This window comes from Poecilia latipinna, unplaced genomic scaffold (genome assembly GCF_001443285.1).
Source record: "Poecilia latipinna isolate Pla-1442-1.1 unplaced genomic scaffold, P_latipinna-1.0 Scaffold74, whole genome shotgun sequence".
Classification (NCBI taxonomy): domain Eukaryota; kingdom Metazoa; phylum Chordata; class Actinopteri; order Cyprinodontiformes; family Poeciliidae; genus Poecilia; species Poecilia latipinna.
In genome coordinates, this window is record NW_015112690.1 from 49,444 (window position 1) to 76,981 (window position 27,538).

At 38.2% G+C, this 27,538-nt stretch overlaps 1 protein-coding gene across 2 annotated transcripts in view; it reads left to right on the plus strand.

Moving 5' to 3' along the window:
* Positions 1-27,538, plus strand: part of LOC106935933 (cadherin-18) — a 96,319-nt gene that overhangs the window by 46,503 nt on the left and 22,278 nt on the right. For both annotated transcript variants that reach the window (XM_015016680.1, XM_015016672.1), the window contains exons 7-9: positions 9,195-9,331; positions 22,604-22,725; positions 25,153-25,270. In XM_015016680.1, coding sequence (XP_014872166.1) covers positions 9,195-9,331; positions 22,604-22,725; positions 25,153-25,270 — 377 coding nt within the window. The remainder of the gene's footprint in view (positions 1-9,194; positions 9,332-22,603; positions 22,726-25,152; positions 25,271-27,538) is intronic.

Sequence of the window (27,538 nt, forward strand, 5' to 3'; positions counted from 1 at the left end):
ATAGTTTTATATAACCAAAGCTCACACTTGCAGGATGTTTTCAGCAATGGACGATTTTTAAAAAATCCCAGCTCCCCAGAATATATATACACATAAATACACACTCTCAAATACAAACATGGGTACACAATATGTATGTATACATCATAACAGTATAAACATTTATAATTCAACATTTTAAGGCTCTTTTAAAGCTCACTAATTTTAGATCATCATTCGGTTTATTCCACTGAAACATCCAGATTTTAATTGACATCTTAATAATTTCTGAATACAAAATTATTCCTTGAAGCCTTTTACATCAACTTATATAGCATTAGGATTATTGTCATATTCAGTGACTTTAGATTTTAAAATATTACTCTAATTTAAAAGTGTATTAGTTGGTTCCTGATATTCCACTTTATTAATAAGCCTTATAGCTTTTTTTTTGTAGCTTATGTAAAATGTGAATAGACGTTTTATTCTCTTCAGTCTTACAAGGTGTTCTGCATCAGTTGTTCTCCAGATGATGAATTTCAGAGAAGTAAATGAGTCGGGAACAAAACAGGAATTGTCTGTCTTGGAAAAACATTTCTAGTTTCTGAAAATCATTTTTAAAAAACAGAACATAGGTGTGACACAGTACCTGACAGTTTCATCATCCTTTGATAGTCTACTCCTGTACGCCATGTTTTCAGTGACTTTGACATTAAAATTGTACTTTCTCCTCCAAACTGTGCTTCCCTTTGTATGTTTTGATAAATTCAAGCTGGTGACATCATCTTGGCTTCGCACAGGATCTTCTTTTTGACAGGTTCTAAATTTGTCATTGTTTTTCAGTGAAGTAAAACTTGTAATGTTATAAAATAAATTCTTTACTGTTATATTCCCTTTTATTTAACTTCTGGATCATCCAGAGGGTTCACAGGGAGTTCTGCAGTGTTCCCTGTAAATCATGTTAGTTTTTTGGCTTCACCAGGAATCTGCTTATTTTTCCTGCAAGCTTGAGAAGTAACCTGAGGCAAGACAATTACTCTGCACATTTATATGCACTCTAAACAGATGCTTGTATGCTGGTGGGAAATGGGGGGAGGAAAAAATAAAAATTCATGCTAGCCTTAGGCAGCGTGCTGAACAGGTGCCTTGTTCCTTGGCAGTACACTCCAGCAACTACAGCGCCTGTAATGATTTGAATTTGCTTCATGTTCTTGACAAAATTGATGGAATAGTTGTGAACCTGATACTCCTTAAGAGGTAATGCATTGGTCTTATATCAATAAGAAACAGTCTTCTGTTGCTGCAGCGTGTAATGGGAGATTATTTGGTATGTTTAGCGGTGCTGCAGAGGCCAGAGGGTCCATAAAAAGCATTTAAGATTTATGAACAGAAAGACATAACCTGTTGGTGGTTGATGTATCATTGGGTTATTTGCAAGAAAATATACCCACTGTCATTCCATAACGGGATTCTCTTTATTATTCGATTGCTGCAGCAGAAAATAGCAACATAAAAACTTTGCTTCCAGAAGTGTTCGCCTCCCAGATCCTGGTGTTGCTTCATAGCATTTGTGTCAAAGTCAAGCTCGGGGGCCAAATTCTGCCTGCAGTCTAATCCTAATTGACCTTCACATTATTTTTAAGAGTCTAATATAGCTAGTTTGCTAACAGACACCTGAAAACTGCTATTGCAGATCTGAGAATGCTCTGCTGGTACAGGGTAGAGTCCACCAAAATGGTCAAGCAGAAGTTGGAAAGCAGAATCTTTCTGGACCAGTGGGAAGCCATCTGCAGTGGACACCCAGTGTTTACAGGAGGCAAACCAATAATTAAAATGAATAGTTAATAACACTAATATTTTGCATTAATGCTCACAGTGGAGACTATCTTAGCAGAATCTACAGACAACAGTCAGTCAGCAGCATGGAAAATGCAGCTCTTTTTGGATTGGCTGCTTATCAAATGCCAGCCAGTAGTATGATATTATATATGCTCCATAAAAAGCATATGTCTAGATTTGTCTTCATTTCGGCACATTGAGTTTGATTCTCTTGCTCAATAGTAAGAAATAACTTGACTTTAATGCAACTTTTGTGACCTTTATGAACAGGAATCAGAAGGGAGATGTAGGAAACCAGGAGGATGGAAGACATGCAGCTAAGGTCTTCAGGTCAGGACTTGACCCCATAGTAACCTCTGCATACGTGGCACCGGTTGGACCCAGCATGCACAACATGCCCCTCCATAATGGAAGATCTTTCTAAATAACACACATTAACAAACACAGGTGTAAAGCTTGTACCTTGTGACAAAATGTTGTGAACATAAACAGCCTGGCAGCCACAGGAGTCCGGCGGGACCCAGAACTTCCTGGAGCTCTGTATGGCGGTCTGTGTCGCTCACGCTGTGGTAGTGGATGTTTCTGAAACGCTGAGGGCAGTGAAAGTGTGTGACAGGTAGCATGACAGCTAGTGGCACCGTCAGCCAAGTCAGGCATTTATCCTTCTGCTTTTTGAGCTGCCGTAACACCAAGAAATCACAACTATGTGAAGCAACAGGTGGAAGCCTCTGTACCAGGCGGTTAACTCCCACTTCCATTAAACAAGGAGCATTTTATCACGCTGAGTTCAAACATGTCTGAGGGTTTTTTTGACAGATCATTCCTTCTGTAACTGACAGGCAGCTTGGGACAAATAAAAGGAAAACATCATAGAGGCATAAAGGGAAAAGGCAGGGATCACAAGATCGGCATAGTCTAGTTTAAGACGCTCAGTATTAAAAAATGTCACAATTTCATGTTTCTTCAGTAACAAAATGTGCTTATTGCTACTAGTGTTTTGATTTATTTTGCATATACAGTAGACATGTTGGGATGAAAGTGTCATTTTAATACCATCATTCTTTTTTTTTCTACATACACAGGAGAAAAAAATACAATTGTACCTATTTTAGTGGTAGTTTTTATTTATGTATTGTTTAAAATGGAACTTAAATAATTAGTATAATAAATCATATTTATGTAATATGAGTTATATAATTTATAAATTGAGTTTGTGGATGTTAAGATTACTCATTCTGTCAAATTAAGTACACAATCAAAGACTACTCATCTGTTGGCCTAAAGTGTATTTCCTTGTGAATTAATTAATAAAAATTTAAACAAATGAGGTAATAAAACTAAGCGAAGGTAGTTTTAGGAATAAAAAACTACCTCCTGATAATATTCAGAATATTATCTAAGGTGACTACAGGTTTCTCAAAACTTTTCTTGGTCTTCTCTGAAGTTTAAAGAAGTCCAGACTAATTCTGAGTTATAATATCGAACTGTAATTTCAGGGTTCATGAGTGGAGAAAATAAAGAAAGGAAAGTTTCAGGAAGCGCCTGCCTGGGCGTTCATCGAACTCAACCGGAACCTCAGAGAAAGATCAGGAATACTGTGGGTCAAACGAAGCTGGTTATTGATTTGGAACCACTTAAATATCTGCTTTGTTGTTCTGCCAACTTGAGAGTGACTTTGGCCTCAGCAGAGGTTCAGTCGGCCCTGAGGTCGCTCCTTGCGGGACCAGTTACCTGACCTCTTCTGGCTTTTGCTTTGGGTTGCCTCCCTTTGGATTTGGAGCAGCAGTAAATATAACAGAAATGTTCCGTAAGAATGTCACTGAGGAATGTCAAAGACGTACCGATAAAAGGAAACTACTCTCAGGAACTTCATATTAAAGTAAGCAAACTGACAAAAACATTGTGTCTCCCACCAGAATGGGTGCAGTTTACCAGGCTTGGTTTCAGATTATTTTGTAGCAACCCTGCTGTTTGCCTTCAGCTTCTCTGCTCCTCACTGAGTCGGGACACTCGGGTCAGCTGCTGGGTGCTGGAGATCCTGGAGTTTCTGCAAAACTGTTTAATCAGGAAAGGATATGTGACCATGTTACATTGTACAACCAGTTATTCAGATGTTTAAGCTAAAGAGAGAGCAGAAAGGGTTAAACAAACATCACCAGGTAAAGAGATACATGAAAACTTTTGGCTTTGCTGTTGGAGGTTTTGTTGAATAAAACGTCAGGCTGATATTGACCCTCTAATACGTTAATTACTGTTTAAAATTAGCTAAACGTGAATCATTTGCAAAAGCTTTTTTAAATTTTTAAATTAGAAAAGTAATTACATGAAAGATCCTTTGCCGCCTGTTATTTTGAGCAGAACAAATCTGTCACAACATTTGAGATTCAGGACATCAATAATGGAAGCCGAGGACAAAATTGCATAAATGACTCGACGTCTGCCTGCCTTTTCGAACATTTTCATCGTGTTGGTTAATTAATGTGACTCCATTCACAGCACATACACGCCTCAGACTTCCATCAAACATGTGATCTTAGAAGTTAGAAGTGAATTTCTATAAACTTTTAAAATTAATTGGAGTACTAACCAGGCGTTTGTGGCCAGTTTTCAACGTCCTGCTCTGCGACGTTTGACCTGCCAGCACTACTGAATCTAATTTATTTCTCTTTTTAAAAAATAGATAATAAATAATATTCAGAATATTATTTTCAGTCATTCCTCTTATGAGCATTAAGCTGTTTATGTTATGAACAATTTTACCAGTATTTGTAAACAAAGGCAACATTATATTTGGACTTTTTGGCATATTAAGTAGTGCTTTCGGTTAGCTGTACAGTGGACCTGCCTCTTTCACTTCAGTATTTTTCTGTTGACCATAACTATATTGTTTGTGAAAAATTCACCTATTTTTAGATTTTTGCATATTCGCAGTTATTTTAGCCTTTTCTGATTCAACAAGTAAGTAAACTCGTCATGTTGTCTGAGATTTAACTGTAATGATACACGACTGTATAAACACAGTTCAACTAAATATTGACTGAAATATTCAGAAAATAAGTACCACTTCCATTCTTCGCCCACTTAAAGCATTTACCATAATGGGAATCTTCATCAGTGCCGACAGAGTTTCTGCATAGCACAGCATGAAATGAGCAAACGTTTATATCTGGTCGTTGCCGAGGCGTTTAAATGAACCTTTTTGTTCAAAACCTTAGATTTGGTCTATACACATTTTATATTGTGTCTCTGAATTGCAGTAAAGCCAAATACTGTTTTAAAATACCCCAAAATCTATGGCAATGTGGCTTAGTTATTACACAAAATTCACATTTGTACTTTTTGTTCTTCCATTTGGGTTTTCTGCTACTTATAAAAACAGCCCAAGCGCTTAAAAAACCCACCCAGCTGTTTTTTGCCGACAAGTTAATGTTTTCTGGTGTCAATAACAGATTTGCGTCCCAAAATGATGATTACACAAAGCTGGTTTTGGTTTGCAGTTTTCACCACAGAACATTTCTGCTTGGTTGACTCTCACAGATTTGATATCTACTGTTGTTTCTGTTTCACTTTTTATCTCTGTTGTAGTAAAATTAGCTGCCATTTCTGTCTGCTTTATGGAGTGGGCGGCAGCAGCACAAGCTGTGGCGAGGGAGAAAACTTGCAAGTGAAAAAAGAAAAAGCAGTAAACAGAAAATATATAGATTTCTTTTGCAAGAGTCGACTTTGGGAGGACATGTGAAACACTCGGCCCAGCTCTGAATAAAGATATAATGTTGTTTTATCTTTTCTGTTGTTGTTTTGCCACCCTAACCTTTGACCTCTTTATATTGAAGAGATAAAAAACCCTGCAGGACTAACGGCGCCATGTGTTTGTGGGTCAAAAGCTGGATTAGTATTAGGCCTTTAGGACATTTACTTTGTTTCTGTCTTCTCCTGAATCTCCTAACCTGAGCATGTGAGGATGGAATGCATGAATGTGGAAGGTTTAAGTCCATACACATATTTTTTTATGCTTTATCTCCCCTTTTCTGTTTTATAAAGATATTTTCTTTCAGAGGAGAAATAAATTCAAACGGTTCTGCTCGCTGTCAGATAAACCTTTGCTGTGTGTATATCTCTTCCCACTCAGACTGCAGACCTCCTTTTGTTTTCTCTCTGTGCCTCGAAGAAACGCGATGACTTGCAGAATCACAGCGTCTCATTGTTTACAATTTAGCTACTTTGTCTGTCTGTTTTCAGCATCTGACTTGAAATCCATTAATGTGCAGGACAAGCTATAAAAGCCCTCTCTGAGAATGAGGGGGTAAAAAAACAAAGTCCATAAAATGCAGGGACTGACTGGCTTTTCCTCCTTTATCTCAGTTTGCTCTGCAGAGCAGCCGAGTCCTGATAGGTGGGTTATGAAGTGCGCATATGAACCAACTTTCTGAAAATCATTTTATACGCAAATTCAGCTGCTGGTTTGGTGATTTTTATCAGACGCTGCCTCGTTTGTAAAATCAGTCACTGCCGAGTTTTGCGTTGTCTCTAAGGAAGGAGGCTGCATTTCATTTCCGTTACTATTTTAGGCCTGTTTAAAATCCTGAAAACAAACACAGACAAAACAAAGTAAGTATGACTTCAGTGAGAAATTAATATTTTATATTAGTATTGGTGAAACCCATTGGACTGTTACACAGTTTCACAGTATAATAATAAAAAACAAAGAGATTTTACAAAGAAAAACAAACTCTTGTCCAGAATTTCACAGCTGTGGAGTTAACTGGAGCTGTACAATTTATGAATCTTTTGCACAGATCAGCTGCACACTCTTTTGTTTTCATATATTACATAAAATCTATATAAAATAATTAAGATTTTAGGTGAGAAATGTTGAAGGGGGGTGAATGTTTCTGCAGGGTTCTGTGTTAGAGGTCAGAGTTGAACTGAAGCAGTTATTAAAACTCAAACTTTTCTTGCGTCTTGCTCCAGAAGATAATATTTGTCTGTATAAATATGGCTACTGAAAATGTCCTCACATGTTAATAACGTCTGTTTGTTCCTTAACATGGAGCAACAAACACTCCTCCAGATTTACACATGCCTCTTACAAACCAACACTTGGTGCTTTAACAACATTTTTATATTCCACGCGTTCAGTTTTCCTGCAGTCTTAAAGCGAAACCCATTTCCCTGAGTTAGAATCAAATCATTTGTGCGTCTGGTTGCACTGTTGAGCTCATTCACTTCACCTGACTTTTACTGCGCCTGTGAAATGCCCTGTGGTTGTTGTGGCCTTTTAAAACCGGACGGAGGCTGGTGCTGAACGCGGCGTGACAACAGGACAGTATAATTGCCTGAGACCACAGATATTTGTCCTGCAGTTCTGTTGAGTGAGACTATTGTCAGGCAGCAGAGCTGCCCAGCTCAACATGCATTTCACATGTTTGTTAAAGCTTTTACTAGTCAACACTGATTGTAACCAATTCTGATTTCACTTTTAAAACTTTAGCTTCTTACTGTTTCAATATAGGCTGCATACTTTTATTGTATATATTAAAAATTAGAAACTATAACATAAAATAGCTGTTTGGACTTTTATTGCCAAAGTCTAAATTAAGGAGAAATGTTACATTTTAATGTAAATCAAGCAATGAATGAAACATTTGGTGCATTAAAACACCTTTATATCTGAAATCCATGGATACATCAAACCCCCCACTAAAAATGCATTTAGCTATTAAAATATGTCAATTTTAGCAGTTCAAACCCCAAATACACCCAAACATGCATAAATACACACAGAGGAAACCCCATTAGAAGCTAACTACTGTCTTTCTTATCTCTATGGGGGCACAGCCAATCAGCACCAAGGAAAATAAATGGCGTTCCTGGATTGGCTGCTTTGCAAACAGCAGCCAATAGCATGTCAAGTAGCTTTGTGCAAAAGTGTTTCAGGACTTGTCCGGCACAACGCCATAAAGTTAATGAGGAGTTCTCCCTGAGGTACATGAGGGAGACGTGAGACCGTGTGTGAAAATATAAAGCAGTGAGATGCTTTGTCATTTACTTTGCTGTAGAGCCAGGCTGAAGTCACCTCACAGCATCTGAGGGAGTTTTTGTTTGGCCTTGGACTTTCCTTTTCTTAATCCTCAGCCTCTCTTTGGTGGGTTAGTTGATCTGTTTTTGGATATCGTAATGTTTCAGGGTCCAGTTCTTCTTTCTCTACAGAGAGTTTCACATTTTCCCCAAACAGCCTTTGGAAGCAGGAAAACTTTCCCACTCATCTGACCAACATCAGAGAAGCTGAAAATACCATATTTTAATCAAATGATTGTAGGTCCTCCTTGATAATAAGGTTATTTTTGATACTTACTTATAAATTAATTAGATTCTTATGAGATGAAAAAACATAACCACTGAAAAAAGAAGAGAAAAAAGTTGATCTCTCATATGCTCATGTTCATGAGAGAATAATGGGAAATTAAATGAGATATATTTAATTTTTCTTCTGTGAGTTTTTGGATAACATCATCAGATATATTTGGTGTTTTCAGAAAGTTGGACTTTATTTTTCCACAGCCGTTTTAATGGTCTGAATTTGTGACTTCAAAAAGCATTTGGTGTGTGTGGTATTCATGTGTTTGAATGTTTTTTGTTTTTGTTTTTTGTTTTTTCCATCAAACCAAAGACTTAACGAAGTATCTTAACATTACTACGCTTTGCTAAATATCCATAAAACTCCAAATTATAGAAAAGTGTGTGATGCAGATTTTTAATTACACTATATGTGTAATAATATATGAGATTTTGTTACTATATTAGCAGATTATTGTTGAAGCATTAGGAATTTAATTGAATGTTTATGAAAGCCAGAAGAGAGCAATCACAGCAATAATCATAGACATTGTGGTTTTAATTAAACACAACTTTATTAGATTTTTAGTTTGTGTAAATACTTTCATACTATGAACTTGTGGTAATTTTACTCAGCAGTCATGCTGTCAGATCGTTGCTTCGTCTGGACCAGCCTCTCTGTCAAACCTTTCAACCTGAGACTGAGAGCAGAAAACCGCAACCAGATACTTCTGAGACAAAGCAGACATAGAGATTTGTTTGGTTTTAATGAGCATTATTAGTCACTGTGTATTATTTAATATCATCAGCAGCTCTAAGGAGCGCTTCCCAGAGGTAATGACTCAAAGAAAGCACAGCATTTATATATATTTATATATATGTATGTGTATGCATTTTGCACTTTGGCACATATGTTTACGCTCAAATGAATCTGTGTACGCCTCTTTTTTTTAATCTTTGGGACAATGACTGCCTGATGCGTATGTACACCTAAATGCTTTTTAATTCAGTACCTGAAAATGCATTTATCTTTTTGACAGATATTACTTGGACAGCAAAGAGGACGGAGTGAGATACTTCCGAATTGATGAAAGCAGCGGAGTCATACGTACAACACAGCCTCTGGATAGAGAAGACATACCTTGGCACAACATCACTGTAATGGCCTCGGAGGTTGGTAGGTACCCAGGTGTATGAAAAACATATTGCACTGACTTACTCATAAACATCTAGACTGCATCTTTGTGCTGGTCTAGGAATTGGCTGATATTTCCTAAGAACAGCTTTATTCTTCCTCTAACCGTCTGCAGACATGCTTAACTCCCGTTTAGCTTCCTTCACAATGGATTAAATGTCCTGTGATCTTCAGGATATTCAAGTTGCTGCTTTTCAATCTGAACCTTTACTATTGGTGCCAGATTTTACCAAGAATCTTTGCTGAAATTCTTCAGAATCTCCTCGTAAATGTTGAGGTGGTTTCTGCACCTCTGCAAAACCTTTAGCAGAAAGAAAACGGTGCTTCTACTACTTCAGTTTCCTTGATTAACTTGGTGAGTAAGAATAAAAAATACCCCCAAATGATTGATGATCTCACAATAGCAACTTTTTCTAGAGACCCTACATTTATCCTGATGATTGTCCTGAAAACTAGAATTTATAAAAATAAGCAAAATGAGGAGGAATGAATCTGAGTTTTGAAGGTGATTACTACATGCTTTTCTGTTTCCCATGCAGTGTTTACATCTTTTTCTTCAGAGATGCTTTCAAATAGAAGTCCTTCACCATGGCAGCATGATTTAGATAGAAACAATTAAGTGGAAAAAGGCCCTGCCTATTGCTCTGCCTCTTTTTTCTCTCTCCCTCTAGATAACAGGACACCCTGAGGGGATCGTATAGTCAGAGGGCAGCGCGGGTTCAAATTCATAGAGAGTAACACAGGAGTCAGAATCAATATCAATAAAAGAGGGGATCCATAAAAAGCAATGAGTACATGAATCAGCAGCACACATGCTCCCCTCAGCTACAGAATCAAATCTGTTGCACATCGTATAAGTACAGAGCACTTGATAGTGTTTGTGTTATTTAAAGACACTCTGGTTAGATTGCATGCTGACAGATGTAGCATCTTTGGAAAGAACATGCTTAATCATACCATAATCAGCTCCCATGAACACCTGTTGTGACCCGTTTTCCCATGTTAATGGAGCTTGGCAGGTTTGATTTGTGGACGCTCTGGACAGGCGATTAAAAAAATCTAACTGTGGTGCAGTAAAGATGAAAGATGGTGCAGTATTTGTGACTGAAAATGACAAAACCAGGAACAAGTCTCCCCGGGGGCATTTTGAGTTATTTATGGATTCTGAAAGTGACGGGTTTAAGCGCTCTAATGAAGTCAAACACACAGAAATAAAAGTAAAATGAAAAAGAAGATTCAAAACATCCATTTTTTAAAATACATATTTTAGCTTTAAAATAGTTTGGCAGAAGCAAACATCCTCTTCTGCATCATTAAATATAAGAATTATCCTCCGCTCTTCTGCATTGTATTTATTTGGCAGTAAAATAAATACAATTTTAAATGACATAAAATAGTAACATCTATTGGTGTGTGTGCAGAACATTAACACCGAGCTGAGTCATAAAAAACAAAGAACAGTTCTCACTGGCTGAGACTCAACTCCTGTTGTTCAGTCTAAAGAGCCGTTCAGAAGAATCGGATCGCTCATGAACGTCAGTGCTACTCTCAACAGGTGTGACTTGTCTTATCTAGTGAGAAATATATATTTCCAGACGTTTTCAGGTTTTGTTCCATTTTCCAACCAGGCTGACAGCGACCGTCTTGTGAAACGTCTTGTGAGTTCAGATTTACTCTAAAAACAGGCTGAATTCAGACACAAAGTTTGTCATTTTAAAACTATTTAAAGCATCGAGTCCCTTCTTCATAGCTTCAGCAAGTACATTTTGCAAAAAAACAAGAAACTCATCATTCTCTCAGTAATTGCTGGCCTTTATCGTGTCACATCAGTTTACATAAATGTCCAGTTGCAAGTAAAATTATACATTTAAAGCATTGTATAGTTCACATATTTATGAAGATATTAGGTAAAGAAAGTATTGGGTTGATTTAATTTGCACATTGTTTATCCTGTATTTATACATGTTGCAGGTCATTTCTCTTGGATTGCCTATAAAATCGAACCGGTCTCTACTGTTCAAATGTCCTTTCCTAGTCTGGTAACTAATTAAATCAGCGAAGCCCCCTAACCTCCGGTGAGTTGGATCATTTGTAATCACAATTAGGCAAATCTCCAGCCAATGGTCATGCATGCTAATGTTTCTTTATCTCTTCATCTCTCTTTAGTGTTCAGCAATATAAGCCCAGGCACAGTAATGCAGCTACATTAAGAAAACCAAGACAGTTTCCGTTATGTTGCAAACTGTCTTATAGAGGTTAGAAGTTCATAGACGAAGACAGAAGTGGAAAAGGAATTAGAGAGTTTAAATTTAGGTCATTGCTAAAGAAGATGCTGGTTCACAGAGTCTTTTATTGAGGCATGTTATTGGAAAGTTGAATCAGAAAATCCTGGTGTGAAAACAGATGCAGAAGCAGCAGGAATAACCATGAGTTGGAGAAGAAAACTCCTTTTAGAGTCTGAAGGGAATTCACAATGTTTGCAGTTTTACCTTGGATAAATTATTGACGCATTTAATTTTAATATTGAAGAACATTGAACTTATTTCAATCTAAAATATAAATATAGAATATGTAGAAATTAATTATTTTCCTCTTTTATTTGTTATTTGTGTTCAATGCTTCTGGATCCCCATTGCAGACATTGAACTGTGAAAACAGCAGATCCTATTTTAAATATTTATTAGACTTTGGAGAAAAAAAAGAGACACACACACACGCACACACACGCATATATGTATATATATATATATATATATATATATATATATAGATATAGATATAGATATCTGTATATGTTTTTCAGCCTAGGATTTCTAGCTTCAGGGTGATTCAGCAGCTGAGATTGAGTCCAAAATCCGATGCGAGATTCATCGATGCTGCAGAGAATCCGTCTCTCTTTAAAGGAAGCTCTTTGATTGTGACTCTGTGGCACGCAGCAGATAAGCTAAAAGAGTTACTGTGAGATGATGTGGGGCCTACAATATTCCAGCCCTATGCTGTGCGGACAGCATAGGGTTCACCTTCTCCTAAGATGACCTGCCTTGGAGCTAATGCCTTGGAACAGTTGTAGCTAATTAACAGCCCAACTTCACATTCTAGCTGTGGGGGGATCCCATTCACTATTACCTTGAGATGATCCCATTGCCTTGCCATTTCACAGGAAGGAATGTGAGAGCAGTTAACCAGTATACAGTCTTTAGTGTAAGCAGGAGGGAGTTAAATTATGTCTGAAGAGTTGTATCCTCTCACCTTGAGACCTGAGACACGCTCGCTTGGCACAACTGCATCCTTACCAAGCATTGTAGTAAGTTTTAACCTTATTGGGGTTGCGTTAGTTTTGAGAGCGTTAGACACATCACAGTCAATGAACACTGTATCACTTTGGGTGTCCAAGAGTGCATAAACAAGCCTTTCTTTACTTGGTTGTTGCTCTGAAGAAACCCATACTGGTACGATCATAGAGGTGCTTATACATTGTTCATTGGTTCTTGCATTGAGAGACAGGGTTGTTGCAGTCTGTTCCGTGCTCATTTGAAATTGGTTTGTCTGTGATTTGTTGTTGTCATAGTTAAAGTCATGCAGGCAGGTAGGGTGTTTTTTCTTGCATATTTCACATACATGTCTGTAACAACAGTCCTTTAAACCCAGACACGGCGCAAGACACCCATGACAAAGTCTTTTGTCTCTTATGTATTTCCTTCGTTCCTCGAGTGGTTTGTCTTTGAACTGAGGGCAACTGTGAAGTTTGTGTCCTTGACAGAGCATGCATGTTGGTTTAACATTTGACCTTTGTTTTGTGCCTTCTGTTTCTGTTACCACTTGCATATGGAGAACACTGGAGATGGGCCTTTTTTCTTTCTGGTTAACTTTGCTGGTTATTTTGGTGAAGTCTGTTGAGTGAAAAGCCTGAAATGACGTAATTGGATTACACACAATCTCAGCTTCAGTGGACATGAACTCAGTAAAGTGCCTTAAACTTGGAAAGTTCCCAGTTTCTTTCATGTACTGAGTAGCCTGACGATTCCACCTTGCAGCTGCCCAGTTTGGTAATACAGTGTAATGCGAACACAACAGGGCTGGAACCGTACCATTCCGTGCAAAAGCGCCTTTAGTGGTTTTAACCTTTTACCTTAACCTATAAACCTTACTTTATGTAATAACATTAAATTTACAATGCATGTATTTAATTAACTAACATTTCTATATTACAAATTAACTAAAATGTATTCCAACTGTTTCAACTGTTCGACAGTTAATCAAATATTAACACCATTTCATATTGAAACATAAACATCACATTTAATAAACACAATACTCTCAAATCATTAGAACTTAACTTAACAAGTGGAGTGATAATGATTTCTTATAGTTAAACAGTCTCTAATACCGTGTATCCCCGATAGTAAGACACCCCCAATTGTAAGACGTATCGGGGGCTTCAGGGGGGTCGGCTAATATAAGCCGTACCCCCAAAGTAAGACATATGTCTTACTTTTCGGGGAAACACCTCTCATCTAGCTGCGTGCCGCCTCCCGCCCACTTCCGCGCCGCCCCCCCTCCATACGTCACCGTGTCTGCCGCCTCCGTCTGATCCAAATGAGCGCCGCCTCCTGCCCACGCCTGCGCCGTCCCCCTCTCCATACATCACCGCGCCGTTTTGTGGTGAATACAATACTGTTCAGGTTGTTAATAAATGTTAATTTTATGGCTAAAACAAAAAATTCAACAATTCTTTTCCAATATAAGACATACCCCGAAAGTAAGACATAGTGGGGCTTTTGGGGATAAAAAGAAAGTAAGATACTGTCTTACTTTCGGTAGTAGAACCAGTTTCTGCACTGGACGTTCCACTATAGAAGCCTTGCTGGAACATTGTCCTTTCTCCATCTTCCGTTCTCCAAAACGAATCTTCGCTTTTCTTACAAGTCCGTCCTTATCAGTTACTGTGCTTATCACACGTGCTAATCTCCATTCATTACGAGGTAAGTCATCCGTCTCCTCCATGACAACATCTCTGACCTTCAAGTTTCTTCTTGGAGTGTGCCATTTCTGCCTTGTTGCAATGTTGGATAGATACTCCCTTTTCCAACTTGACCAAAACTGCTCTGCTAAATATTGCACCCGCCGTCACCTTTTCCGTGCATAAATGTCTTTGATGAATTTACCTGGAGGAGGCTGGGCTACCTTTGACTTCATAGTGAGCAGGTGATTTGGAGTCAATGGATCGGGACTGTTTGGGTCACTGAGGTTATCCACTGTAAGAGGTCTGCTGTTCACAATCAACATTGCTTCATAAAAGAATGTCCTTAAAGATGCATCGTCCATCCTGTCTGAAGAAAGTGAAGCTGTTGAGCGTAGAATACTTCGAACAGTTCTGATTTGTGTGCATTTTGAAGTCACACTGCTTTTCGGCTAGAAATGTGGTAATGCGGTTAGAGTCCAGTTGTTTTAAAGCTTTCTGCAGTTCATTTTTAGCTCCAACGAAGTTGCTTCCTTGATCACACCTTATCTCACTGACTGTTCCTCTTATGGCTATAAAACAACAGAGCGCGTTGATAAACGCGATTGTAGTCAAGTCGTCTAGCATTTCTATATGTATCGCTCTGCAACATAGACAAGTAAGAAGTAGTCCATAACGTTTATGCACCTTTCGAGCTTGTTTGGTTATAAAAGGACCAAAAGAATCCATTCCACAGAATTTAAACGGTGGCGATGGCTCTAAGCGTGTTGTTGGTAGATCAGACATTTTCTGTTGTTCTATTCCTCTTCTGAGTCTGCGACACTTTACACATTGGTGTATAAACTTTGCTACGGCTTTGTTGATGCCTGGAATCCAAATTCCATTTGATCTGATCTCATTAATTGTCAGTCCTTTCCCTTGATGTTGCACTTTATCGTGGAAATGAGCAATTAGAAGCTGAGTGACGTGGTGACCTTTTGGAACTATTATTGGATGTTTCAGTGAGGAAGAGAAAGAAGCATCCTTTAACCTTCCTCCCACCTTAAGGAGTCCGTCACTATCGAGAAAAGTGTCCATTTGAAACAGTTTGTTTTTATGATGAGGAAGAGCCTTTCCATGTTTCAGCATCCTTATTTCCTTGGCGTATTCTTTTACTTGTACGTCCTTTAGAATAACACTTTGATCGTTTTGCCTCTCTTGTACTGTGCTATGACTCGTTGTTTTATCTCCTTGGGCGCAACGAATCAGTCTAGCAGTGACTTGGGTGGCTTTGTACCAAGAAGAAAACTTTAACTTGTCTGCCAAACCCTTTTTTTCTGTTTTGAAGGTGCTTAGTACTTGTGCCTTTTTAACTTCTGGATCTCCAAGTGGCAAGTTTACATCTATCTTTGCAGATGGAGGAATTTCTTTGTCCCACAGAATCTGTGGCCCTTTGAACCAGTCAGATGAAATGAGCTCACTTGCACTTGAGCCTCGGGAGGCAATATCTGCTGGGTTTTGTTCAGAAGAGACATATCTCCACTGCTGGGGTGTGCTATTGAGCCTTATTCTTTGAACTCGATTTGAAACAAAGGTATGAAAACGGCGTGCCTCACAATTGATGTAGCCTAAAACTGGAGTCTGTCCAGAAATATTAATTAATCTGTGTCAATCCAAGCTCATCATTTAATACGTTGCTCGCAGTAATGGAGATCACAGCGGCTGTCAATTCGAGTCTGGGTATTGTTGTTACTTTAATAGGAGCAACTCTGGTCTTTCCTGTTACCAAAACACAATGCACCTTAGCATCTTCGTTTGTATATCTTAAATACGAACACTGACCATAACCATATGAACTGGCATCAGAAAAGTGATGCAGCTCTGTTTTTACTATTTGGCCAAAGTCTTTAGGAACATAACAGGGTGGTATTGTTATTTTCTCCAAGTTCCTTAAGTCATCCTTCCATTTATTCCACATTGGCTTTAGTTTACTGGGAAGGGGATTGTCCCAGCTTGTACCTTGTTTGCATGTCTCTTGAAGCACTCTTTTACCTGTGAGCACAAAAGGGGAGATGAATCCTAACGGGTCGTACAACGATGCAACTATAGAACTATAGAATGCCACGCCTTGTATCAGGTTGGTTGTTGGGGCGAAAGCGAAACCATAAAGTGTCTGAGTCAATGTGCCAGTGAATACCTAGCACTCTCTCAAGTTTAGAGTCATTAAACGCTAGGTCACATGCTTGCTGTGGAGAGGCCCGTTCAGATGGTGGAATGCTTTCTAACACTGTTTTGTCATTGCTTACAAACTTGTGGAGTCTGAGGCCACCTGAAGCACAAAGTGTCTGAGTTTCCTGGATGAGCTTAATAGCTTCCTTGATGCTTGTAGTACTTGTTACACCATCATCCACATAGAAATATTTCATTATGAACTGAGATGCAAGGGGAAACTGGGTCTTGTTTTCATTTGCAAAATGTTTTAGTCCATAATTTGCACATCCTGGTGAAGATGTGGCTCCGAAGAGATGTACCTTCATTTGAAACTCTTGGGGTTCCGTGTCTAAGTTTTTCCACCATAAAAATCTTAAATAGTCTCTATCTGCTTCGTGCACATGAAATTGATGGAACATTTTTTCAATGTCGCATAGTAATGCAACTTGATGCCATAGATCTCATTAGAACACCAATTAGATTGTTCAGCAAATCTGGGCCTGACATTAAATGATCATTGAGACTGTTTCCTTTGTATTTTTGATGAGGCGTCAAAGACTACTCTGAGTTTGTCTGGTTTTTGAGGATGATATATTCTGTGATGAGGAATATACCACTTTTCTCCTTCTTCTGCTTCATTGTGAACTTCCTCTGCCTCACCCTTCTCTATGACTTTGTCCATAAACTTTACATATTGTTCCTTGTATCTTTGGTCTTTTGACAGTTTGTTTTTGAGGCTTTACAGTCATACAGTGGCCATTTTTTTATTGTCTGGTAACAGAGGTCTTTCCTTAAATGGAAGTGGCATTTCATAATGTCCTTCATAGTTTTTATAAATGCCTTGCTCTAGTGTATTCAGAAAGAGAATGTCATCTTGAGACACTGATTTGTTATCCTTGTTATCATCCTTAAAGTCAGACTAGAGAACCTTGAGTCCGTCAGCGGGTGTCATTAAGTCAAATGGGTCTGAAAACTCTCAGCAAACTTCCCCGGCTGGGAAAGTTTACGGTGAGTCCTGCGCCGGAACAGCCAGTGCTCTTATATTATGTCTGTGGTGCTGAGGCTGCCGTTAGCTGAAACTAAAAAGCTGAATCTCCCATAAAATCATATCTTACTGCTGTTCCTGGGTGTTGCACAACGTGGTGAGAGATTATTTTTTTGTCATCTGTTCTAAACGGGCGCTTGGTGAATTTGCTAGAGCTAATTAGCCAAATGCTAGCTGTTGTATTTGAATGTCGGTGTTTATTTACAAAATGTTCTAAGAGTAAACTTGGCTTTATAACCGGCTAGTCAAGCTTGCAAGGCAGAGCCTGGAAACTTTATGCCCAGCTCCTCTATTGTTTATGTTTCCGCACTGTACAGAACAAATGTGTTTGAGTGGGTCGTTTACAACCCATCAAATATGGAGCGGCAACTCCATTTCTTTGGGATCATACTTTAATCTATTTTTATGCTAACATGCAAAATTATGAAACCAAAATTATTTCTTTGTAGTTCTTCTCCAAACAGGCAAAATTTCTTGTCACAGCAAATGTTTGTACATTGCATTTAATTTTACGTTTAAGATATTTTTAAGTCAAGTATGATTCAAAATTTTAAACTTGATAGAATGATGAAAAATACTACTTAACTTAATGGTTTTAATATATCATTGTCAATCTAAACTTAATATTTAACCATTAAAATCCCTGTTTTAATCCCTAGCCTCCTGAAATATACCCTTCTGAAGTCCGTCATGGCGCCCGAATGATTAAGTGATGCAGTTGCAAAGGGCTAATAGTTTGAGTCATGCAGAACTGGTTTGACCGTTTCCATAGCAACGATCAGAAGCAAGACATTCCCCCAGAACTACAGTGACTCATTGTAGCTATGACCTCATCTATGACATAGATCAAAGAACATCTGAGGTTATGAATACTTGGATCTCAAAACAGGAGGTTATATCCAAGCCTCTCTTTGACTCTTATCTCTGTGTTTTTTAGCGATTTTACGGATGGAACAGGTTGTAGCTACCGTGTTTTTCCCCTTGACTTTTAGTGCAGGATATTTGATCACCACAGGAGTGAGGAAGATCTTTAATAAGATCCTTCCTGGCGTAACTTTCGATATTAGTAGCTACAAGGATGAGTCCATTGAGTACGACGAATTCGACGCCTATCTTTTCAACCCTTCCCCGACCGTGACACAAACTTCCCCGAAGAGCCAAAAGTCACAGCAAACTTCCCCGGCTGGGAAAGTTTGCTGTGGCCCATCAGGCCACTGTGGGAGTTTTAAGTCAAATGGGTCTGAAAACTCTCAGCAAACTTCTCCGGCTGGAAAGGTTTGCGGTGAGTCAGACCATCGTGGGAGTTTTCAGACCAGTCACTCAGATCGGTCTGAAAACTCATTTCAGACGGCTGTGTCTGAAAACTCATTTCAGACGGCTGTGTCTGAAATGAGTTTTCAGACAGATCTGTCCCCGGCTGGGGAAGTTAGCGGTACAGAGGAGGCCGTTGAGTCTAAAAGCTCAACCTCTGCACCGACAAAAGCGGCGTTGGAAGACCGGACTCAAGAGAGAGCTGTCGTAGGGGAAGATCTGGCCAATCTTCCAAAACAGCAAACGTCCTCGGCTGAGGACGTTTGCTCTGGAAAGAGGAGACCAGACTACCAGACATTAACTTCTGTGCTCCAAAAAAGGGCAAAAGAAGAGGACATCTATGGTGTTCGTGCTCTTAATAAGTCAAAGTACGCCGCCTGCAGAACTTGCGAAGAGAGGGCTAAGTATCAGTCCAAACGCCAAGTTAGAAATCATTGTTGTTCGTTATCGTGATAACTTGAGCGAGATTTAGTCCACGAGATTTAGTCGGCGTCCCCATGTTAATTTTGAGGTGGACTGATTTAAAAATAGGATGGCGGATTTAGCTTTGTTAAATTTATAACCAAAATTATAACCAAACGCGCTAATAATTTTAAGTAGTTGAGGGATTGAGCGCTTCAGATTAGACATTAACATAATGTTATCTGAAAACAGTCAAATTTTAGATTCAATACTTTTTATTCTGACATCCCGTATGTTTTGATTGTTCCTTAAGGCAAAACCCAATGGTTCAATTGCCAGAACAAAGAAGGGGTGAGAGGGGACACCCTTGACGTGTTCCCCTAGCTAGATTAAATGAATCTGATATAATATTATTCGTTATAACTGAGGCTGTGGGTTTATTATTAATTATTTTAATCCAGGTTATGAAATAACTACCCAAGCCAAATTGAGATAAAACATTGTATAGATAATTATGTTCCACTCTATCGAATGCTTTTTCTGCATCAAGGGAAAGTAAAGCTGTATCGGGATGTTCATATTTAGCATAGATTATATTCAGCACACGACGTACACCACGGTGGGCTTGCCGCCCCTTTATAAATCCGTTCTGATCAGGTTCAGAAAGAGATGGTAAAAATTTCTCAAGCCCAAACAAAAATAAATAATGATTACTTTAGATATTATTTTGGCGTCAGAATTTATAAGAGAGATCGGTCGAAAAGATTCGCATCTGGTGCGTGGTTTTCCAGGTTTGGGTAGTACTGTTATGATTGCATTTCGTAGAGAAGGAGGTCATTCTTTAAGGGTATAACTTTCTGCAAGCATTTTTTAGAGGGGCTGTAGTAGTTTGTTTTTAAATATTTTATAGAGGTACAAAGGGATCCCGTCCGGACCGGGTGTTTTTCCTGATTTTAATTTATCTATTGCATTTGAAATTTCATCTATAGATATCGGGATATCCAGCTCTGATTTAACTGTTTCACTAAGTGTGGGGATATTTATAGAGTTAAAAAAATGAATCAAGTGATATTTGCAGTACGTGTCTTTTAGATGTATATAATTTTGACTAATAATCTTTAAAGGGTTAGGGTATAATTGGGTAATTGTACCATCAATGTGGCCCGTAGAGGGTGGCCAATATGCTGAAGTGGCCCTTGGTGAAATTGAGTTTGACATCCCTGCACTAGAGGGCTCTACAGTTGCCTTGTATCGGTACGTGAATTAACGTGTAGAGGAAGAAAACTGACGGCAGACTAGTAGAGTGCTGAGTATAGACATAATATAAGGATAGACGCCTCATGGACCGCTCTCGCCTATTGTCACTGACGAGATTTAGGGCGGCCATCTTGGAGCGGTACACCACTCCACTCAGCGTTATGTGTTTAGCAGGCACAATGATTTATCAGCGCATTTAATCGATCATAACACACTTTTTTTGTTACTGTAAACCATATTCAAATATCTATCAAAGCAACATTTATAAACAATTGTATTTTTAAGTATGTTTTTAATACATAGTTCATCATATTTAAATATGCTTAGTGGCTATAACAATAGAATAGGAATGGAATATTCTGATATCGATGTATGATGAGCATATTACAAAGCACACAGCCGTTCATAATTTATTTAATAAATTTAATAAATTATTTAGTAACACACACACACACACACACAGACGCGCACGCGTGGACACGCAAACACACATATTCCTAAAGACAAAATAAAAAGTAAACATGTAGAACCAGGAATTCCCTCGGGGATTTGAGCACCTGAAGATAGTTTTTTTTTTTTTTCTTTTTTCTCGTTAGTGATATTTTTCGCTGAGCAAACGCAGTGTTTCACCTCAGCCGTTCTACTGCACACTCATACCGTAAATCATTATCTCTCCTGGAAGCCACCCAGTAAAAGCACTCTGCAGTCCTGGACAGAGGTGCTTCACGGGTCGACAGGCAGCTGCATTCCTCAAGGACCCTTACTTCAGGGCCACAGAAGGTCCTGCATACTCTGAGTTGTTTAAGCAGTTTGTTTGAGTCTACCACAGTCTGCTAGTGATAAAAAGTGAACCTTGCAGTATATCTGATACTGGTTGATTTACTATTACATAATTTGTGGGCAGCTACTGTAAATTAGTGATAATTGTAGGAACCTTTCTTTAAGCCAGGTGAACAGCAGTACCCAGCAACAAGTAGGGGAGGGGCACTGCTAGGTTAATTTTAGGCTTTCTAATTTTAACCAAACGTGAGGAATCTGCTTTGTAACCTTTGAGTTGCCGTCTGTCCTCTGGTGCACAGCAACAAGTCGATAGCACCGGTTACTGCATTACTCATCAATATATTCAAATTCAAGGTCACGTTTGTCAGTCTGGAAGGTGACAAGTTTACTTTAAGAGCCTTTTCTCAATGCAGATAAACTGACACAATTGGTGGAAAATCACTGCAGCTTTGTATTCTTTAATCATACAGTAGATATTTCTACGTAACAAAAAGTCGCTGGCTTATAAGCAACAAGTGAGTGTTTTACTTTGTGTTCATACTTTTCATAAAATAGTAAAACTCAGATGAGTTTAGAAGCTTTATTTTTGTCCAGTTTCAGGAACAAGTGAGAAAGTGGTGTAGCTGAATTACTTGAACTATAATGAAAAACATTAAAACATTTTTAAAATATGAAAAAAATACTTATTTTGCACATTTTTATGCTTCCAGTTTCAACAGTATCTGAAAAACACCCAGCAATAAGTTGTTCAATTAGTTATTGCTTTTTGGTGTTTCAAAAATGTTCAGTCTCAATTGAGACTGGATCCAGTTAGTTTGGTCAGCTGGTTGTACTGTATGCACTGTACAATGGCTGCTGGAAAAGACACGTGTTTCGTTTTTGACTTACTATTTAGAAACCACTTTCTGTTGGCTGTGCAGGAGTCCTTACTAATGTTTTTCAAGTTTGCAGCCATTTTCACCTGTGGTTGTAAACATTGAGTCGGGGGGTGTGGCCAGCAGCAGCTTATCTGAATTTAAAGAGACAGAATCCATAAAAAGCTCATGTTGAAATGAGCTCAAAATAGGCAGAACTGACCAGACTGAAATCTGATTATCTAACACTGAGTTTGTACAAAAACGTTAATGGACATGTTTTATTTGCCATAGACCTATCTTAACACGTTGAACCAGATATTTGACCCTCAATAGGGCACCTTTAAAGCTTTGGCATTCCTTGTTTCCAGTATCTCTACCTGTTTTTAAAATGTTTACAATGAAAGCCTAAATTTGGCTTCTCTCCCTCTGCCTCCTACTCTCTCTGCTTACAGACAACCCCAGTCTGCTCAGGCACATTCCTGTTACCGTGCAGGTGCTGGACATGAACGACAATCCACCAGAAATAGCAACCAACGAGGAAGTCATTGTGTGCGAGAGCTCAAAGCTCGACCAGGTGAGTGTCTGGAACCCATCTGGGGAAGGAAAAAAATGCTAAACACCCCTTTACAGTTTTTCTCCCTATCTCTGGCCTCACATGTTCAAAACTTCCTTGAACTCAAAAGAAGAAAGTGTGGAGAGCTGCACATTAACCACAGCCGTTTCCCTGACCGCACCTCTTTGTGCTGAACTCTTGTTTCCCTCAGCAATTTTTGAGTTGCTCAGCGAGACCAGAGCTGTAGAGACGGGGCTGCAGAGAGGCTGCTTAATCATCCCTTATACAAAATGAGTATCTCAGCAGCAAACCATGACAGCTCTAAATCGAAGCTTGTTCCAATTTGCTCACAGTAGTCTTTGATTCATTCAAATTAAGAAGGTTGTTGAGATATAGAGCAATCAGCAGCTTGGAAATGGCTGAAAGTGTGGTTTTGCAAAGGATGATGGAGTAAAGCAGCGAAAGACGCAACTAAATACATTTTTAATAGTTAGGAGCTGGTTTAAGATGAGTCTAAAAGAAAGTTTGGATTAAATTTAAATTAAGGTTTGCAAGCTCAGGGTTCCTGCCTCGGAGGATTAAATAGAAAGAATCACAATGTTTTGCATGCAGTAAAACTTTTGCATTCAGCAGGAAATGTGCATGGGGCAACATTATATTCATTTTGTGGTAATTATTTGGAAATGATTCACATTTACATCAGAAAGTGCAACTGAATCAAATATTTTTTGCAAATCTGGAGAAGCTAATTCAAACTATAAAATGCTATTTTAAGGAACTGCTTATGACTTACTAGACTCCAAAACTCCTCCAACCACCTGAGTGTCAGATGTCATGATATTAGACTAACTGTGCATCACTCGATAAATATGAGCAACAATGTATCTGTACACACTGCCTCCACATTAGAGCAAAGTATTTCATAATCTGAATCCTTCACCAAGCATGGATGTGATGTACGGAAACTGAATCTGTCCTTTAGCCTGATAAAGTTCACATTTGACTAATTAAGGGTTAATGTTGTGTACCACTTGGTTGTGTGTTGGATACCTAAACTTTTTATACTACACAAAAATGGGATGCATCATGAATTAAATGTCATTTTTAAAAGTTCTGCAGATAAACAAAAAGGAACTGACTGTCAGACAAAAATGGTTTGGAAATTATAAAATTACCTAAATTTTCTCAAGAAAAATGCTATATTTAGGAATAACCAATTTTATGATGAGGCCAGTCTTTTTCTAATTGTAAGAGTTTGTTAAACCAGATATTTGACCCTCAGTTGTACTAAAAACTTATTTTAGCATTTTAGTTGATGTGACTTAACACATTAAAAAAGTAAAAAATATAAAAACCTTTGCAGTATTATATAAAACAAAAGACATAATTAAAGGATAAACTGAGAAAATGGTAAATCTGTCATGGAATAAACATCTGGAATAATTCAGACAGTCTTCTTCATGAAGATTTAACAGAAAATATGTGCAAAAAAATGTGGCAAACATATGAAACTCAGCTTTGGTTGTTTTTATTCACAGTTTATTGTGAAAGAAAACGTAGAAATCCACCCCGGCTGATGATGTTTAGTCTTTGTTCTTGTTCTATAGTGGGAAAGAAGTAAATGCTGCCCTTTATGTTAAATTGATTCTAAAAAGATGTAGGCGTATCACGCTTATTCTTCTGGCTGCGCTTCGTACTCTATAATTTATATAATTTCCTTCAAATGTATTTCTGTTTGTTTACATTTGCTCAAGTTTTCATAGCAATTGAAAAATGAATCCAGTCGTAAATGTTTCAATTACAAAGGTCCACAACTTACGAACGTAGTTATTGGTTGATTTTACAGTCATTGTCCTCATTTAATTATTACAACTGTAAATGTATAGAGTTACTGCCAATCATAAAGCTAATAAAGCCCAATTATCTCCCTAACAACAGAACTCATGCTGTATCACATCCAAATGATTTCAACACCTTTGGGATTTGGGGTTTTATTTCATCTTTTTGAAACTAATCAGTTCATCAACTGCTCCAGGTTGTATAAAAAAATCACCTTGTTGCCACGGTTGCACATCTGAACAACTGTATGAAGGTTAAAACAACAAGCAAGAGCAAAAATCCTTCCAGCTGCACAGCATCCAAAATCACAATTGTGTAAAAAAAATAGATAAAAGCAGAGCCTCAACTGAAAAAAACAAAAGTCTCCAAACAAATCAGAACTAACATGAGAGCTTCTCCAATCCGCTGCCAGCTTGAGTGGAGCCATTCTAGAGTGTTAAATCGCAGCTTCTTCTTTTTTTTTAATCTTAGATGCTTCAAGCAAAGTGCACAGCTGAAGGAGAATGTTTCATGTGATTTTCTACTTTCCAGGAAAGAAAAAAAAAAAAAAAAAAAAAAGTAAAAATGTTGTAGTAATGATTTTAAAAGTATGTTCATGTTGTTTCTCAGTTGATCCAGACCGTCACAGCAGTGGACAAGGACGACTTTGCCAATGGACAGAGATTCTCTTTTGCTCTGCCAAGCCAACTGCCAGTTAACCCCAACTTCACCCTAAAGGACAACGGAGGTAACCGAGATGATCTTTACGTTTGTTCGTTTTGTTTCCGGGTTTTTTTTGGCCGTCTGCTCGGGTTTTAAGCATTCAGCAAGTCGTTCTGACGCTCTCGTACCCTTGTGGTGCAGTAAAACCACACGCTTTATAACAAGTGAGCATGGTAAGCTGCAGACTCAGTGGGATCCCCTCTGATTGCGTTAAGCAGAGTCACAGAGCTGTGCCGTGTTTGCGCATCGTGTTGTCAAATGGATTACCTCGCTCAGCCGCTCCCTGTCGCCGCCTCCTGTGTATAATATCGAGCCTGCCTGTGGCTGGCGAGTGGGCGTTGCTATGGAAACCATTTTCAGTGTCAGGTGAATACCTAGCCCCGGGGTGGTCGGCAATCACAGGGCTTTTATAAGCTCTCAGCCAGAAGATCTCACGGTTACCCACAGAGAAGAGGAGTTCACGGCACTCCGGATGCCATGGAGGAGCATAAAAACAAAGATGAAGGTCACAGTAGTGAGATAAAGAAAAAAAAAATCCCTGATCATACAAGATAGGTCGTTTTATCTCTTTGTCCAATTCCTTCCCATCATACGCCTGTCTTTGCCTCCCTCGAGTTTCTGAGGCAGGGCTTTTCTGCAGACATCCCTCACCTCTTGACCATCAGCGAGTCTCAAGGTAGAAGAGAATAAAAGCAAAGCCAAGCCTGCAAAGACTCCATGAGAACAAAGAACTACTGACTTTAAACAAACATATGGGACAAGAAGGTTGTTAAGTTCTAGTTTTACTCTTATTAACCCCCCAAAAAACGGAATTCAGTGAAACATCAGAAGTGAAAGAATGAGTGGGAAAAGTAGGGAAGAAGTACTCTAGTTACGTGGTTTTAATTCTGAGCCATCAGTCTGTACAACATCAACAAATTCCTCAGAGGAAATTATGGATGTTAATCTAATTTGCAAGAGTACAAATTTGACAAATTTCTATTACAAAAGGCAAACTGAGCCACAATCTAACAGCTTGAACAACTTCTTTGAACACAAAGAATTTGCAACAAAACAGGATTTAACTGCTTTAATTTAAAAAGGAAAAGAAATAATTTTGTATCTACAGCTAAAACAAGATATTATTACAGTCATAAGTGTTGTCTATGGCTTTACCTTATTAGCATCTTGATTAAAAAAATACAGAGTTTTACGTAAATATCCACTCGAATGACAGAACTTGAATGAATCAGTGATTATTGTCATGTACAGATGATTTATTTATCAACTAATTCCAGCTAAAGAGGTTTAGAAAAATCAAGAATTAAAGTCTACATCAGTGGGAATAAGCAGTGGGATTTTATTGAGCTATTATCTGGTTAATTAGTTTGGGTACTGATGTAGGTAGCTAGCCTGCAGTCCGATGCTGAACGCCTGCTGCTCTAGCCTTAGCATGCTAATTGTATTGACCATCATGCTAACTCGCCTTAGTGATTCAGTTTCCCTTAATTTTTTATGCCAGGACTTTGCAATTAGCTTATTTTTTCTTCTTGTAAACAGAGGACACATGTCGAAGGCAATATCCAGTAAAACTGGCAACCAGAGGAAGTTTCAGTGGACAAAACCTCGTCCACCAATCTTTTTAAACGTTGGTGTGATGACATTTAGAAGTACTAATGTGGAAGGATGTTAATGTCTATGTATCAATCACTTTTCAGATTGGTATTTGTTATAAAAACCATTTGAAATCTTTTTTTTTTCTTTTTACTTCATAATTATGCACTGCTTTGCATCACATGAAATCTGAAAACCATCTGAATTTTTTGGTTGAAACATGAAAACAACATAAACAAGGTTAAAGGGAATTGATGCTTTTCTAAGGCTCTCCAGATATTCACACCATGAACTGAATCGATCTCTACTTAACTTTCACCTACTTAAAAAGTGATATTTTGTCTTTTCACCTTGGGTGTGATAATGATGACTGTGCTGTGACAGACATGCTATTTCTTATTTCTTGTCACCAAATTATTTTTATTTTCTGTATGCAGATAATTTTCATGTAATGCTATTTTAAAAGACAGTTGGTCACAAGTTAGCAGTTGTTCAGAGTAAGAATATCTATGAACTTAATATAAAAACTTCTTCCAGGATCATTTATATTTGGTTACCAATGTTTATTTTGTCAAAGGTTTGGTAATACTTGTTATGTTTATAACTTTCCTGAAGTTTTACCTTTTGCAAAAGACGAATACATTTTTAAATCAACTGAGCTGGTCTACAGTTGATTTATTTGGTTTAATTTATTATCTTT